This window comes from Gallus gallus, chromosome 12 (assembly GCF_016699485.2).
Source record: "Gallus gallus isolate bGalGal1 chromosome 12, bGalGal1.mat.broiler.GRCg7b, whole genome shotgun sequence".
NCBI lineage: Eukaryota > Metazoa > Chordata > Aves > Galliformes > Phasianidae > Gallus > Gallus gallus.
In genome coordinates this window covers 19,736,773-19,752,775 of record NC_052543.1, presented here as the reverse complement: position 1 = coordinate 19,752,775, position 16,003 = coordinate 19,736,773, and the positions used below count along the sequence as shown (strand labels likewise).

At 50.6% G+C, this 16,003-nt stretch overlaps 1 protein-coding gene across 1 annotated transcript in view; it reads left to right on the top strand.

Annotated features, from left to right (window-relative positions):
- The window catches only part of PLXND1 (plexin D1), a 66,531-nt gene that overhangs the window by 19,514 nt on the left and 31,014 nt on the right, over positions 1-16,003 (top strand). The window contains exons 7-16 of the mRNA XM_414455.7: positions 1,379-1,487; positions 2,078-2,180; positions 4,250-4,354; positions 5,896-5,985; positions 6,783-6,876; positions 9,243-9,406; positions 11,185-11,336; positions 11,472-11,571; positions 14,624-14,763; positions 15,183-15,350. Coding sequence (XP_414455.4) covers positions 1,379-1,487; positions 2,078-2,180; positions 4,250-4,354; positions 5,896-5,985; positions 6,783-6,876; positions 9,243-9,406; positions 11,185-11,336; positions 11,472-11,571; positions 14,624-14,763; positions 15,183-15,350 — 1,225 coding nt within the window. The remainder of the gene's footprint in view (positions 1-1,378; positions 1,488-2,077; positions 2,181-4,249; positions 4,355-5,895; positions 5,986-6,782; positions 6,877-9,242; positions 9,407-11,184; positions 11,337-11,471; positions 11,572-14,623; positions 14,764-15,182; positions 15,351-16,003) is intronic.

Here is a 16,003-nt window from a genome sequence, read left to right as displayed (position 1 = left end):
TGGAGAAAAAAGACCCAAGCTGTTCCTGTTTCGTAGGGCGTATGACCTTAAAGTGTGGATATTCCACCATCTTCACGTGGACTGACAGTATTTCAAACCTGCCAATTTTTGTTCTAAAGAGCGAGATGTAAAAGTTCATTCCCATGCTTACTGTATCGAGATTTATCTGGTTAAAGTTTCTGCATTAGGTCAGTAAGTACTAAAACAAAACAGGTTTAGCCCTATGGAAACAGTATGGCTACCTCTGCTGACATTTCCAATTGCTTTTGCTTAAGCCCCATTTGAAGCATACAGAGCCCTTCAGGAATTCCAGAAGAAGAGCAAAGGTGTACATAAAGATGGTTCAGAAACTCTAACCACGTTTACACAACCAAAGGCTGCTCCAGCATCTTCCAGCATTCCCTGTTTTCAGAATTGCCAGTATCTGATGCCCACACTGTGGCAGCCTGCAGCACAGTGGGCACCCTCAGCCCCGGCTGTTGGCAGCCCAGCTTTGCACCCGAGCTGCCCAGAGCTGAAAGCTTGGGGACAGAGTCAGCCCCGCTTCATTGCTCCTCTGGGCAGTGTGGTGCTTCCTTCCAGACTTGAATGTTAAATTTCTATCTTTCAAGCTTAGAGTGAATGCCCTATTGAAGATGACTGACTTCAGTAGGAGAAGAATTAGCCAGTCCTTTTGAAAACCCTACTTTTCATAAGCAAGTTTATAAGGCTGCATTGTTTTTCTCCCCAGCTATCCAAAGAATGGAAGATTATTAACTGTTTTGTATTGTTAGTTACGGCAATGTCCAGATGAATTTCAGGAATCCAGTGCACTGATTTATTGTACATATTCTGAAAGAGGCATTGTTTCTTGTCCCTCTGCTTATATGGCAAAATTGTGGGGGGGGAGGAAAAAAACCGAAGCGATTTTTGTGGGGGGGGGAATCCAGCATAGCAGCACGATGTGGCCAAAAAAGGGATCCCTGCTCTTTCTCTGGGTTTGTTGTCATGGGGAAAGTGAATGGGGGTTTAAGACATGTTAACCAACATGTTTTAATTACCAGATTTCTTTTTAAGGATAACATTTAGCACCTACTGTAAGCAAAGACAACAATTAACTCCCTAGTTAACACTCGCACAAAGCACTGGAATTTTCTGCTGAAATTTGCAATGTTCTTTTGGCAAGGGTGTTGTAAAGTGTTGATTTAAGAGGGAAGGGTTTGAAGTCAGAGGGCACAAGATGAATGGTCCGAGCTCTAAAATGCAGCTTAGAGGAAGCCCTAGAGAAAACAAATCAGATTTAGCTGCTGTTTTCCCAAGGGCCTGTCTTGTCTTCTAAGAGTGAGCTCCAAGGAGTGAGGCTCTTGCAACCCAGTGTTCTTTGGCTTCATTCTCTCAGACCATGTGACTGTCGAAACAGCTCTCCGGGTCAACAACAAAAATATCATCCAGGCCAATTTCACCATCTACGATTGCAAAAGAACTGGAAACATTTACCCCAAAAGAGCGTGAGTGATCCATGTTTGCATGTGGCACTGCTGCCTGGGGCTGCGCTGGGGCAGGGCAGGATGCTGGCAGCTCTGGTGCCCGCATCTCCTGCTGCCATGCACTGGGGAAATGGGGACAAACCCAGCAATTTGAGGCCAGAAGCGTGTGCCCGGGTGGTGAAGGCCTCCAGCCTGGGGTTAACTGGGCGAGCACAACGCCTGCCAGCCCAACGCTGGGGGACTGGGCAGGATTTGGCAGGAAGGTGACTGCTATGCTGCCAGGGACTTACAAAGGAGGGTCCTAGAGGCATCTCAAGCCATCTGGACGTGCTGACTTTTTTAAACAAGAATAATATTTCTGTATGAGACTTGTTCTGTTAACCCTCAGGCAGCCGAGCCAGCCTCCCTCACAGCACATTGGGGTGGGTGGCTCTGTGCATGCTCCCAGCCTGCTCAGGTGGAAGGAGAGAAAATGCCAGTGCCAGTGGTGGGAGGGATTTTTTTCCTGGGCACATTAAAGATTGAACACAATCTGTGGAAATTTACTCTGTGACTTAGCTCCGCTGAGCACCTCCAAATCTGCCTTTCACCCCTCACCTTTGGCATTGCAGGTGCACCAGCTGCCTCTCGACCAAATGGAAGTGTTACTGGTGCCCCTCCAGGTACATGTGTGTCTCCAACCACTCGTGGTGCGAGGATGCGCTGCAGATGAGGGTAAGACCTGGCACCACTGGCAGTACTCATCTGAAGGAGAAAATCGCCCCTTTCCAAATTAAAGCTTTTGCTAACCCAGAGCCTCAGTGTGTTCCCGCTCCTGAAATTTAAATGGAAGTTAATTTAAATAAAATTGGCCTTTTAGTGATCAATCTGCCATAGACGCGAGCCAAGCTTTCGCACTGTACATCAAATCTTTTGGCAGCGGTGTTCTGAGCCCCATCTCAGCTCCTCCGGAGCTCCCTATGCTCGCTGCCCTGGTTGTTCAGCCCCACCAGACCTGGTGGGGTGCTCTGAGAGCCTGAGTGGGACGGGCAGACGTGTACAGCACATGGCTACCCCACACAGTCCTGTCTGATAGCAGAACAATATGGAATGTTTCCTGCCACTGCTGGGTCACAGCTGGCGGATTGTTCCCTGGGAATGCAGGACGTATTTCTTCTGCTTTGTGAATTGTTCCTGAATGGATTGTGCTTTCTTGTGAATGCCGTAAATGTCCTGTTTCACAACATACGTGGTGTTTTATCTTGCTGTCTGGATCGGGGCTAAGCAGTGAGCTGCAGTCAGGCCAGGCACAGTGCTGGTTTGGGCACGGTCCTATTCTGTCTGTGGCCTTCCCGAGCGCTCTCCCGGGGAGCAGCCTGCAGGGGAAGGTGCTCTGTAGCCCTGGAAACAGGGCTCCTCATGCTGCATTCTGAGCTGTCAGTAAATAAACCATTGCTGGCGTGGCTGCACCTGCAAACAGGTCTGCTGGGAAGCCAGCATCACACTGGCTTCGTCCACAGCATCTTAAACACTCAGACCCTTCACCCTCCTCCAGACATGAACAATATACTCAGCTGGAAGGCTCTGTTTCTACCTTCTGATGAACAGCGGGAGAAAGGACTGCAAGGCAGTGAGTTAATCAGTCCTATAAAGTATATTTATCTAGCAAGCCGTGCCAGCTGCTGTGACATGGAAAGGCGCACCAGGCCATAGGCGCGTTAGCATGAATTTCCAGTGGCAGTCCCGCTGCTTTTATTTTAACTCTTTTGGTTCAGCTCAAAGAAGCTTGGGACTGAAATCTCTTTCCACAGCTTTGCCCTGCTCTACTTCTCCTAGCATGGGCATCTCTTGCATTTTGTCTCCTTGTTTAGGTGGCACCAAGCGTGCCCGATGAAGGTGAGGTATGCTTCCCGCAGCCATGTGGCACTTGCACAGCTCCCTGCTCTCTCCCACCTGGTGTGGGGAGGGCGGGCAGCCTTGTTCCATGTGTGCCCCTTGGAGCAGAGCAAGAGCAGCAGTGTGGTCAGCAGTGAGCTCAGTGCAGGCGGGCAGGAAATCCTGCCTGCAGAAAATTATTCTGCAAAATGGCCCAAATATTTTGTAGTCTTTTACCCCAATGGCTCCACTGTCAAAGGCATTAATCTGGATATGCCCTGGGGCACTGGAGAAGCTAGCTTCATTTTTGCTATAGTTTTGCAGTGTAATTTACATCTTGTGAGAGAACAGGATGGGCTTGTCATACAGATTTTAATTCTGAGTCAGCTCCGATATCTGAGCCATCAATTTAAAGTGAGAACAAAAGTGAGGGACAGATGACCTTTTAAAATCATTTTTCAACTTCATTTAGGCCTTTCATTGCAGCTGTCCTCCTGCTGCAGTCCCCTTCCCGAAGCCCCCCTGCAGCCTGTTCCTCTGCATGCGCACGCACACAAGCCTGCACGCTTCTGAAATAACAACATGCAGGAGGGAGACTGCAGAAAGGGAAACCCCTGCAGGGGTTGCAGAAACATGCGTGGCAGTGGATGAGACATCAGCTCCCAGCCAGCAGGAAGGGGTCATGCCTGCAGAGCTGCCCTCGTGGGTTGCACTGCGCCCCTCTAGTGTCACTCCAGCCCCAGCTCCTACCACTGGGGTGTGTGCAATGAGTGAGCTGCCCAGACTGGCAGCGGTGAAGTGCATGCAGTGTTGTGCTTTGGCAAGGAGTACATCTCTCCCTGTGCAGAAGGATGGGAAGCCCAGAATCACTGCAGATGCTCAGAATGCACCCTCTAACCTCTCTTTTTTTCTCCCTTTGTCTGTGACAGAAGAAAATTGACTGCCCACAGATTGTACCAGCCCCGCTGGACCCGATGCCCACTGGAACGTCGCAAGACATCACGATCACACTGGCCAATGCGATCTTCTCTGAGGTAGGTGAGATTCTAGAGGGAATGGAAAGGCTCAGATGAGCCAATCTGGTTATCTGAGCTGGGGTGGGATCGACTGCAGGGTGTCTGACTGCAAGGTGGGTTCTGCCTCAGGCTGGGCAATGGCCCCAGGTCCACGTGTTAGCTTCTGGCAGACACCAGAGCCATTTTTTTGTGTGTGAAAGCATCCTTTCTGTAAAGTTTTCTGGCATGCAAATTGTAGTAGGGCAAAAAATGGGAGTGGACATCCAGTGCTGCTTTCTGAGATGTTCATACCACGAGGATTCAGAGGAATTTGGTCTAGGAAAGCTGGGCACTGGGAAAACATGTGACTGAGCTCTGGTATTTGTAGAAGAGTGTTCTGTCATTTCGGGTCAAGTCTTCAATAGGGCCCCTGGGGCTGATTTGCAACATGCATATGGCGGGTGCTCACACGCCAGGCAGCCAGGGGACTCCTCTTCCTCGAGAAGAAACTCTTTGAGAAAGGGTTTGGAAGGACGGGAGAAGTTGTGTGACCCAACGAGCTCCCCTGGCCCAGACTGCACTGCTGCTTCCTGCGTGAGGTCCGGCCTTTGTGAGCACGGATGTGCTCCTCTGCAATCAGCAAAAAAGGGCAAGAAATCCTTCTTCCTCTGTGGATGCTGGAGGTGGCCGGAGAGGAAGCCATACCACATGTAACCTGATAGGAAATGAAGTCAGCAGGAAAGGGGCTGAGGCTCCTCCATCCCCAGGGGCGGCTGCTGGGGCTCCGCTTCCTTTTGCCACCATCTGCAGAGCCGTCCTGGGGCACCACCAGGATCCCTTCCTGCCTGAGCGGGCTGGGTTTGCTGCACAGTGAGGTTCCCCTTCCCCTCCATGCCAGGAGGCTGCCGATTTCTCTCATCTCTGTTATCAGATCTGTCCATTTTTAAAGAGCAGTTAGATCTCAGTAGCACCGGAGCAGCAGCCTGCTTGGAGATAGGAGTTCGACCTGACGGATGGGGCACAACAGTAACTTGAGGCTGGATATCATCCCTCGTGTTATCGGTAAAGCAGTGCTGAAAATCTGCCTTTGAACATCCTCCCAGCTAGATCCTCATTTGAATTAGAGATCTATTCGGTGCAGCTGCTGGGCGCAGAAGAAAGGTGGCTTTGAGCCCAGGTCCCTTTCAGTGTCCAGGCTGGTGCAGGCACGGCTGCACGGGATGCGTTGGCTTTCAGTGTGTGACAGGCCAAGCTCTGAGCAATGGTCCGAGGCTGTGGCAGGGTCTGGGCCATGGCTCTGGGTTGTGATGGGGCTGCCCCATGCCAGAGTGCTTGCAATAGTATACAGGGCACGCAGGAGCCAGGCAGCTCTGCCACCACACTAGCAAAGCGGGATTAGCCCGGAGCAGAGCCCAGCCCTGCTGGCAGTGTTGGGCCATAATTTCTCTGACCCTTGTGCAGCCCAGGCACTCATGGCAGAAGCTTAGGAAGTCACAGCACTTGTTGCATCCATTGGTGGTGGTGCAGAACTGCAGAACATGCTTGCTGTGGTCCTTCAGCTGTTGTCTTCCCTTCCCCAGGAGACGGCCCTGGAGTGCCACTTCGGGATGGAGAGGATGTTTGAAGCCCGCTGGGTGAACTCCTCCACCGTGGAATGTGTCCATGTGTTGGTGAGTTGGAGTGTGGCTGTGAGTCCCCAGTGCCTCAGGGTAGGACCAGAGCTGGGAGATCATCCCCTGACCCCTCACAGGGCAATTGAGACCCTCTCCCCTCCTCCTGCTCTGCACTGCCAGCTGAAGAAGCATGAAGCAGGTTAGTGCCCCAAGCAGGGGCTTGCTGCGTGCTGCTGGCTCAGCCCCACTCTGCTAGGGCTTCGGGAAGGAGCCTGGTTCATCTTGTTAAATGGAAAAGTTCAGTAACACAGACAAAATTCTGGCCATCTTCCAGTGTTGCTAATTCTGGCTCCTTACTTCTGAAATAGGATTTGGTCTGAGAAAATGCTCAGGCCCTCACCAAAGAGCGGTGTGCAGTTTCTGCAGGACAAAGTACTTTTCTGAAACGCAGCAAACATTTGGGCTCCTGCCAGCGGGAATACTGAGAGGCCAGAGAGGAGCACTTCCCCTCCCCATCACCTGCAAACCCTGTATTGCGGCCCAGCACTGAACATGAGCAGACTGGCCAGGCTTTTAATTAGCCTGCCTGTTTCTACTGAAAGTGTCATCAAAGCAGAGCTCAGCTCACATCGCAGTGTGTGCTGTGCTTGTTTGCCTTTTGTTGAGACCAACAAAACGACTGAAAGAGAAAAAATACCCTTCCACTTCTTTCCCTCTGCTACCAATGAGGCCATGCTGTTCTGAGAAGTGGTGCTAAGAGAAGCGCCAAGCAGTGTTAGTCAGTGCAAAGTGCATATGTAACCTTGTGTTTTACTGAATGTCCTTAGCTTTTGTTCACTGGTGTTTTCCTGCAGCTCCACACGTCAGAAAAAAGCCATCTCTTCCCAATAAACCTTCAGCTGAAGGACAGACCAGACAGATTTATCGACAGTCCAGAGATGATGACAGGTTTGAGTTGAAAATATTTTTATTCTGTTCTTATCTGGTCAGTGTGAATGATCCTAAAATCCTGAAAAGTTTATGGGCCCAGAAGAGATCTCATGGCTCAGGTGAGCACAACCCTTCCCTTTCCCTCCAGCACATGCACAGAGCCCATTTACCCAGACTTGTGTGTGTGCAGACGTGTGCACAGAAACCAGACAGATCAACACTCACTGTACACCCAGGCAAACTCAGTCCCCATCCTTGAGTGCGTCGTTGGCCTCCCACAGTTTGTGGGATGGAGTGTGCGGGGGCTCAGCTGCAGGGTGGTGGGAGTCCCAGGTCAGCAGAGGAATGAGTCCTGTGCAATAAGGGACGGGGAAGGGTCCTGTCATTGCCCAGGGCTGTGGCATCGAAGTTCAGCAAGCTGTAGAAATTGAGCTTTTTTTCTTCTCCTGTGCTGACAAAGAATGAAATGTGTGGATGCATTTCACCCGTCCCGCTCTCTGTCTCTGGGAAGAATGCTTGGATTCCTTAAAAAGCCCTTGCTACATCAGCAAACTGGAAGGCAAAAAGTCAGATGAGAAATGCACCCAAAATAAGGCGTTTAGATGGGACGAGCCCAGCCCGGCCAGCAGTGCCAGAGCTTGCGCAACAGCCTCTACTCCCTGCCTGACCAGAGCCCCACTGCTACACCCGGCTGTATGCTATTGCTGTGTGCAGCATCACTGGGACCCTTTCCATCTCGCTAGTGTTAGCAGTTCTATACAAGGTATTGATCTGTACTAGATGCAAAGGAGAACTGGGCCCTTAAATATGAATTTATCTTTGGAGGGTGGCCGTAATGTGTCAAGAGACATTAGCACCATCAGCTAGTGACCCTGGATAAAAAGGTTTCCCCATAGTAAATCCCAGTGTATAAAGGAGATGTATCTTCCAAAGCTTTTGAAATATCCACATAAACATGAGCCATGGTTTCCTAGCAGAAAGAAGAAAGTGTCATTTTTTATTCTTTTTTTTTATTTTTATTTTTTTGAGATACAGAGGGGTAAGAGATTTGATACGGAGAAGAAGGAGATTTGAGCTAAGATCATTTTGGTTTGCAGAGGAGGATTGTTAATTCCGCGTGTGTTGCTGGGAGCAGGAAGGCAGCGCAGAGAGCGGAATCCACATCTCCTCCTGCAGGAGAAGGGGTCGGCTCCTGTGGCCTGTACTGACATCCGTTGGAATTTGCCAGAGTATTTGGAGTCCTGTGGGACTGCTGTAGTTTCCTGGCTCCTCCTCACCTTGAGCAGATTAATGCAGCTGAATTGGGGGACACTTGCAAGCAGAGATGAAGACTTGCTTGGCCGATATAAGTGTGTCTTTTATACTGAATTTAATGGAGTTACTGTTGTTTCCTGGCGTTTCCTGATATTTATTAGCCTTTATTGTAAGCTGTGTTTTAGTGGCTCACTGAAGGAGTTCCAGCTGGCTGCTGCTGGGGGGAAGGCCAACCAGTGTAACTCTCTGGTAGGCACAAACAGAGGTGAGATAAGCTCAGCTTTTTGTGGAGAATGGGAGTTCCTTGGAGCCAGTGGTGTTTCACTGGGATAAGCACAGGCAGACCAGTGAGGGCTGAGAGACTCGTTAGTTGTTTATGAAGCACTCTGAGATCCTCCTGTGAGCGTAAATGTCACACAAGAGTGTTGCTTTATTTTATGTTTGTCTGCAAACTCTCCTCTGGGGAAAAGGGTGTGAAAGCATCATTTCCTGAATGTTTCTGGCTGTTTATCTCAGCGGATGCCCACACTCCAGTGGCAGAATGCTTTGGGCTGGAAAGGAAACATAACCTATGGCACCGGCTAATGAAGAGGTGAAAGTCTCGTAGGAAAACAATTTGGAAGCTGAGCAGATCTGAAGGGAGAGGTTGATGAAGAGAGTCCGTGATCACCGGGCGGAAAGGGAACGTAAACACTGCACAAAGCATTATAACAATCGCATTTTTGTCCCGGAAGGTGGAAGCGATGTGATTGCTGTGCTGAATGATGGAGCCAGCCTTGCCAAGCAGCTTCCCATGTGGATGTGGCGAATTGGAAACGTGTAGCATAAATTGACAAAAGGTTCCGAGTTTGAGTGTTGTTTGTTTTTCATAGGGAGGAGAAAAGGAAAAGAAAGTGCTAAATTATATTGTGGTGATAACAAGCACCCAGTCCTTCTGGGAATTGTGCAGGATGGCAGCCAAACGCTGCCTCGTCTTTGCTGTGTGTGCAGGCACTTCTGCTGTCCCACTGGATTTCAGCTGTTGGTTGGGTTAATATAGCTGTGTGGCTCTTGTTACTGCCTAAAGCTACGCGAAGCTATGAAATCCTCAGGCCGGAAGCTCACATTCTCTGTTGTCTCTTGTGGTGTAGTGGAGGTGTACAACTGCGCGACAGGAAGTGCTGACTGCTCCCAGTGCCTGGGCAGGGAGGACCTGGGACATCGCTGCGTCTGGAGCGAGAGCAGCTCCAGCTGCAGGCAGAGCACTGAGTCCTCCCCGCCCTCAGACGTGTGTCCAGCTCCTGAGATTAAGAAGGTGAGACTCGGAGGCAGCGCGGAGGGTGTGCGGGGCAGGGCAGGTGCGGCGCTGCCCCTGGCTGGGGCCTGTGCCATAGTCTGACATAAGGCAGGGTCAAGACCAGTGCTGAACTACTCACTGAGCTTTCATGCTGTCGAATCACCTGAAAATAGAAAACCACATCCCAAAATCATCTTGCTGGTGACAAGATTCAATCTTCTTCACAGTAGCAGGAAAAACAATAACAGCACAGTCAAAATGTACTGGGGATCCTGCGGTTGGTAAAGCAAGAAGGGTTTGTAGGATCGGCTGAAGGATTCTTATCAGAAATAGCATTTAATGGAGCACAGCTGAAAGATGAATGTGAGCCCTATCTCCAGATACGTGTTCTGCAGTTCTGCTGAGATAAATAGTGGTGGAGAGACCTTTGGCATTGTGCATTTTGAAACAAATTTTATTTAAATTGCAGTTGAATTAATGTTTGGGGAGGTATTTGGATTGGGGTTTCTGCTTAGAGAGATGGTGTGAACCAAAAAAATTTGTCCCTGATGAATAGAAAAGAAACTAAATGGAGCAGATCTTAAAAGAAGCTCACTAGGGAAGGAGAGAGGGCTCAAGAGGGAGAACACTGGCCATCACAATACAGGGTTTCTGTTCTTGGGAGGCATGTGGTGATAACTGCTTAATTTCCACGTGCCGTAATGTTGCATAGAGGGGCTGTGGGGACCCCCACTGCCTGCCTCTTCTTTCTTGTCACTGTGGGAGAGAGCCGCTCCTCCGTGAGCCACTCCTTCCCTGATGCACAGCGAGCATTATCAGCACCTTGCCAGAAAATAATGGAACGAAAGCACAGTTCAGGTTGCAAAGTGCTGTGGAACTCTATTGTTGTTTCCTTAGTAGATGGTAAATCCAAATCCTCTGGAGTCACACAAGCAAACAAGGCCTTGCAGAGCCCTCCTGCATGTACAGAGCATTGTGGTGGGTGAGGGAGGGCACCAAGACTGGTGGTGGACGATGGTTTGCCCTGGGTGGGGAAGCAGCTGCCACCTGTGGCTGATGCTGGGATGTGCTGACAGCAGTCTTGGGACATGTCTCACCAAATGCACTTTGGTACTGGTTGGTGTCACCAAGAGGTTTACAATTGCACTGCCGCGGTTTGCCATTGCATTTGCGAAGGGAAAAGAGACCTTTCAGAATTCGATGGATTTATCTAACCCATTTGATGGGGAAATAATACTGACTGTTTCCTCTTCGTAACAGTGTGAGGTCAGAAATGCCAGGTAAAAAAACAGTGATGGCAGGAGATGGACAAGGAGCATCTCTCCTGAGTCACTGGACACGTCCTGTATCACCAATTGCAGGGATGCTGGCCACATGTCCCTTTTTTCTTCTTTTTGTCATGAAAGACCCATCTGTGTATAAAAATGCAATGGCAGGACTGTCTGTTCCCAGCACAGTAGCACCCCTCCTCTAGGTTTCTGTGTCTCCGAGTTTGTCTCTATCCCACCTCCACGTGGAGAGGAGGGATGATCTTTCACCCTAGATGTGTTTGCAGCTGGAGTAACCCCTGGCTAAGCACCAGTACCAAAGCTGCCCAGAAGCGTGCCACTTTCTTGTTTGCAAAGCTGCAGCGTGGGCGGTGTAGTGGTGGCACTGCAGAGAGCCGCAGCACAAGCGGTGGGTTGGCCCTCTTCACCAAGACCAAGGGAACACGGACACAGTGCATGGGGACAGCTCAGGGACCGAAGTGAGGAGCTGCGGGGGGTTCTCCTCCATTCTCTCCCTTGGTGCCGCAGATTGAGCCGCTGCGTGGGCCGCTGGAGGGGGGCACTCTGCTGACCATCCGAGGGAGGAACTTGGGCCGCCGCTTCAGTGACATCCACGGGGCCATCAGGATAGGAAGTGTACCCTGCATGCCGCTGCCCGACAGATATGTTGTCTCCGAGGCGTGAGTGCCAGGGCGGGGATGAGGCGGGATGGGTGCAATGGGCGGTTTGGCCTCAGTGGCCCTGGGGGCGGCAGGGGCGTGGGATGGCTGGGCTGGGAGTGATGCCCAGCGCTGCACAAACCTTCTGGCCTGCAGGATCGTGTGCCAGACCGGGGCGGCTCAGGAGGTGTTTGCTGATGTGGTAACAGTTAACGTCAGCCGGGAAGGGAAGTCTCGGGAGCGGTACTCCTATGTGGTAAGTAACTGCCTTGTGGAGGCTTCTTTGGTGACCCTCACGCTTACATTCCTCATACCCCTTAAAACAAGCCTCAATCCTCCAAGCCCCCAGCTGACTAAAGAAAGAGGTTCTATGGCAAAACTTGTCAGAGTCCATGAAGAGCAGTCGATGTGTTTTCCCATCTATCACTGCCCAAACAACATCAGCAAACCCAGGCTTCAGAGCAAGAAGCGGGACTGCAGCCAAGGTGTCACAGTGCACAGTTCGTATCAAGAAGTCTGGCTTCCATTCTCAGCTCTTGAGATGGTCCCTGACTTGCCCTACTTGTATCTCGGTTTCTCCTGCTATATAAGAGGAGTTCATTTTTCTTCCTTTTCTTTTACAAAAGGGCTGTTGCGACGTGTGAGGCTTTATATGAATTGCAAAGTCTCTTGCTATGTAAGCTAGGTACCATGAATTGCTTAGAACTGATGTTTTTTGTTGCAGAGACTGTCTTAGTTTTCACATGAGAATCCTGTGTAGGGATTAGACCGGAGCTAACCCCGTGTCATTATGAAAAGAAAAGCCCTTTATGGATTTGTACTGTGCCATTGCACAGAGATGACTTTCATCTCTAAAACCTAAAATAAATCCACCCAGCTCTTCTCTTTCTTACAAACACCCTCATCTGTGGCTAGACGCTATTCATGAGTAGCCCCATGCATCCAGGGCAAACGCAATGGGATGGGTGCCAAGAGCATGCTGTTTACTCGGAGCCTGTGCTTATGCTGTTGCTTTTTCTGGGGAAGAATAGACTATATTGCAGTCTAGTGGTTCGAGAGAAGACTTGAACCCCAGGAAATAGCATTTGATTCCTGGTAGCTCTTGTGAGCAATTTAGGACAGGATTGTAGAGCACAATCCCTCACGCTTGTAATTGGTGGTGTGTTAGGTGTTCAGGTTGGCACAGACAGCCGTGCATGGCCAGAGCTGGCTCAGTGCTCGTTCCTGGAAGGCGACTGCTGTAGGACCCATTCCCACAGTTTCTAGAAATTCCTGTTCATATCCACATCTAGGAGATCATGCAGTGTGATACAAATGGGGTACCCCCCTGTAAGTAACCTGGGGTTTGGGATTTCTGGGGCCTGAGTCATCAGGATGTGTGTGCTGCTTCTCATCACCTGCTGCAGCACCAATTGTTTTGTTGACAAAGCGAGAAGGACTTGAAGAGTGGAAAAAGCTCAGCAGCTTCTTAGTGTGCAAGGAAAAACTCTCTCAGGAAACACCTGTAAAAGCACCAAATAAAGCAAGAAAAGCAACAGCCAGTCTGAGAACTTGAGCCCAGTCAGTACCAGATCCCCACAGGCTGATGGCGAAGGCTGCTGCTCCTGGGGAGCAGGGACAGGAGGTGTCTTTGCAACATGGTGCAGCAGAAAGCTGCCCTGTGTCTGTGTGCCTCAGCCTGGTTAGCCCTTTTCTCAGCAAAGTTTGGACAACAGATGAGATAATGCCCTGCTCTGTGTGCATGTGGACTGCATCATGCAAAGCTGTTGTCAGCAAGATCTGAGCATGAGCAGTAATACCAGTTTACCTAAAAAAGACTACAGGACTGCTAGAGCAGCTTTTCCAAAGAAGCCCTGGTCCTCTGTAAAATACCAGATACTCTTTGGTATTGATACTGATGCTATGTCCTTCAGAGTCGCTGTTAGACGTGTCTAGGAGAGACAGGGTTTGGCTGTAACTCTGACAAGGAGGAGGGAGAAATGTGTTCCAGACTATTCCAAGGCATTCTAGTGGGCTTTGGATTACCTGAATTTGCCCAATGAGCTGAGTTTGGAAAGGTTGCAACGGAAGTGATCGGTGCTGGCTGTATACCGGGAGCAGCAGCCACTGGCTGTTGCTGAGGAAAAGAACTGGAGGGCTTTGGGGAGCAGGAATAATCCTCTCTGTTGTTGTAGCCGCACACTTGAATGCATAGGTTTGGGGCCAAGGGCAGGACACAGCTGCCTACAGACACTCAGAGATACACATTAACAAAATGAATCTCATGGAAATGGGTAATGATCAGAAACAGCAGAGGAAACGGCTAGAGAGGGATGGAAGCAGTGTGAGCGTAGGACAAGGGCAAGGATAGCTATTAATAACCATGTTTGCACGGCTGAGACTGACAGGGAAGGAGATGAGCGCCGGGCGGACCGAGCCGCTCACCCACATGCGCTGCAGCCGCCTCCGGGCGGACGAGGTGAGGCAGAGCGGTGAGCGCTGCGCGGCCCTGAGCTCTGGTGCCTCCGAGGTCTGGGAGCGTTTGATAGGGGATTACCGAGCCATTTATGCAGGGTTCTTGAAGTAATTACTTGCTGTGCCCTCAGTGTCCTATCTGAGCCCCAGCGGGAAGGTTGCCCAGATGACTCTCCTGGGGCAGTGCGGTGACGTTCAGGCTCAGCGTTGCATTAGTCATCAGAGCCTCAGGCTCATGAGTCTCAGGGAGATTTCCAGGGGCTGCAAATGCAGATAACAAACATGGTAATTTCTGCTGAATATGGCAAGAGGCAAAGTAACTTCCCCCTTAGTTTCTGTAGCCTCCGGAGACTGGGATTTGAAGCTTCCTTAAGAGCAGATTTGATTTCCAGTTGTCTCGAATCAGGTGGCTGTGTTCACAGATCTCAAGGCCATCATCCAACAGGGCTTTAACATTGGCTTTGCACTGAGAAGCAGATGGATCTGAAGGGCAGAAATGGTGGGAGTTGCAATGAATGAGAAATTTCCTTTCCTGATGGATCACGAGTTGCCTCCCAGCTCTGGATCCTGCATTGGAGTTCTCAAGAGAGCGGTGGCATCCTTGGCTCCAGTTTGAACTCGTGTCATTTATACCGGGGGCCTTGGGACTGTTGATTTTGTACAGTCTCGCTCCTCAGTGCTTATACCTTTCCCTTTGTTCTGAAACCAAGCCAGCCAAAGCTTTTACTGTGCTGCTGTTTGAAAGCCTGGCAATGCTGGATGCTTAAATTTACTGCAGCAATTCCCATGTACACTCTGCAGTGACTAATTTACCAGGCTAGAAGATTATTGAGAAATGTCTCCTCTGTTTCTAGCTTCCCATGGTGCACTCCATAGCTCCCCAGAATGGCCCGAAGGCTGGAGGGACCAGAGTGACCATCAGAGGCAGCTGGCTGGATGTGGGCTCTGAGCTCCGTGTCCTCGTCAACAGCTCCAAGCAGTGCACGGACCTCAGGTGGGAACAGATCTGCCTGATGTTGAACTAGTGACAGGAACTGAGGTGCTGGAAAGATGATTTCATCCCCAGTAGGTCAGGAAGAGCTGGATTTGGTGGGGGAGGGGTCTGCACGATGCTGCTAGCGTAGGATCCCTGCCCTGCCAAGGTCCTGTAGCTGCTGCAGTCCACCAGTTCCTGTACTGTCACCGGGGAGAAGTGGGAGCCTGCCTTTTTTCTGTTGCCTATATGGGAAATTACTCTGGCAGCCTGGGATAGTGTATGCTCAGAATGGCTTACGTGGGTAATGTAGTTAATAGGTGTGTGACTTGAAACTCCTTCTTGCCTGCCTTTTCTGTGGGGAGCTCAGCCCCCTGGTGCCCACCCCCCGCCCTGCTGCCCCTGGCTCTTCGCAGCTCACCCTGCCTCTCCCCGTGCAGCCGCAATGACAGCACCATCACCTGCACTATGCCGCCCGCGGAGCTCACCACAGCCGTGCGAGTCTGCATCCAGTTCGAGAGCAGGTCTTGTGCCAGCTACAACATCACGTTCAAGTATGAGAAGAACCCAATAGTAACAGACATCAACCCAAAAAAGAGCCAAATTAGGTGAGATCCCCCTCTAACAGAAACAGCTGATTCTGGCAGGATTTATGCTTCCCTTTGTTATGCTTTTGTTTTTGTTGAAATTTTGCAGAATGCAAATGTGAAAGTTGCACCCTCATCACAGAACTAATTGGTATATCCCAGTGTAGCCCCTTGCAGGCAGTGTGAGCTCTCTGCTCTGAGCCATCCCAGCACAGGGCAGCTCCCAGGCACATTGCATGCCCAGGGCACCAGCAGTATCAAAACACAACCAGGAGGTAGCATATGTTATCTGGGCCCTGCAGTGTGCTGCAGCAGCAGCATGACTTCCATTTCAGAGCAGGCTCACAATGTCTGCATCTGCCTGCAAAGGAGGAGGTTGGCCCCAGGCTGGGAGGAGAGGATCCGGCAGGGAGGAAGGGCTTTCTGTTGGGTCTGACCCATTGCCTTGCAGGCACATACAGAAGAGGCATTGCAGGGCACTGGGTGATGCAGGGCAACCCAGCTCTGGAGCAGAAGAGGTCTCACACACTGGGACTGGCTGTAGTTCATTTCAGTGCACACTGGACACGGGAAAAGGTCAGCTGTGGTGCTTGTAGTGTCCGCACCTGGTATGCGCTTTAGGGAGTTTCAGATGGAGGCATCTGTGAGACCCAAAGATTTTTCTTGTCAATTAA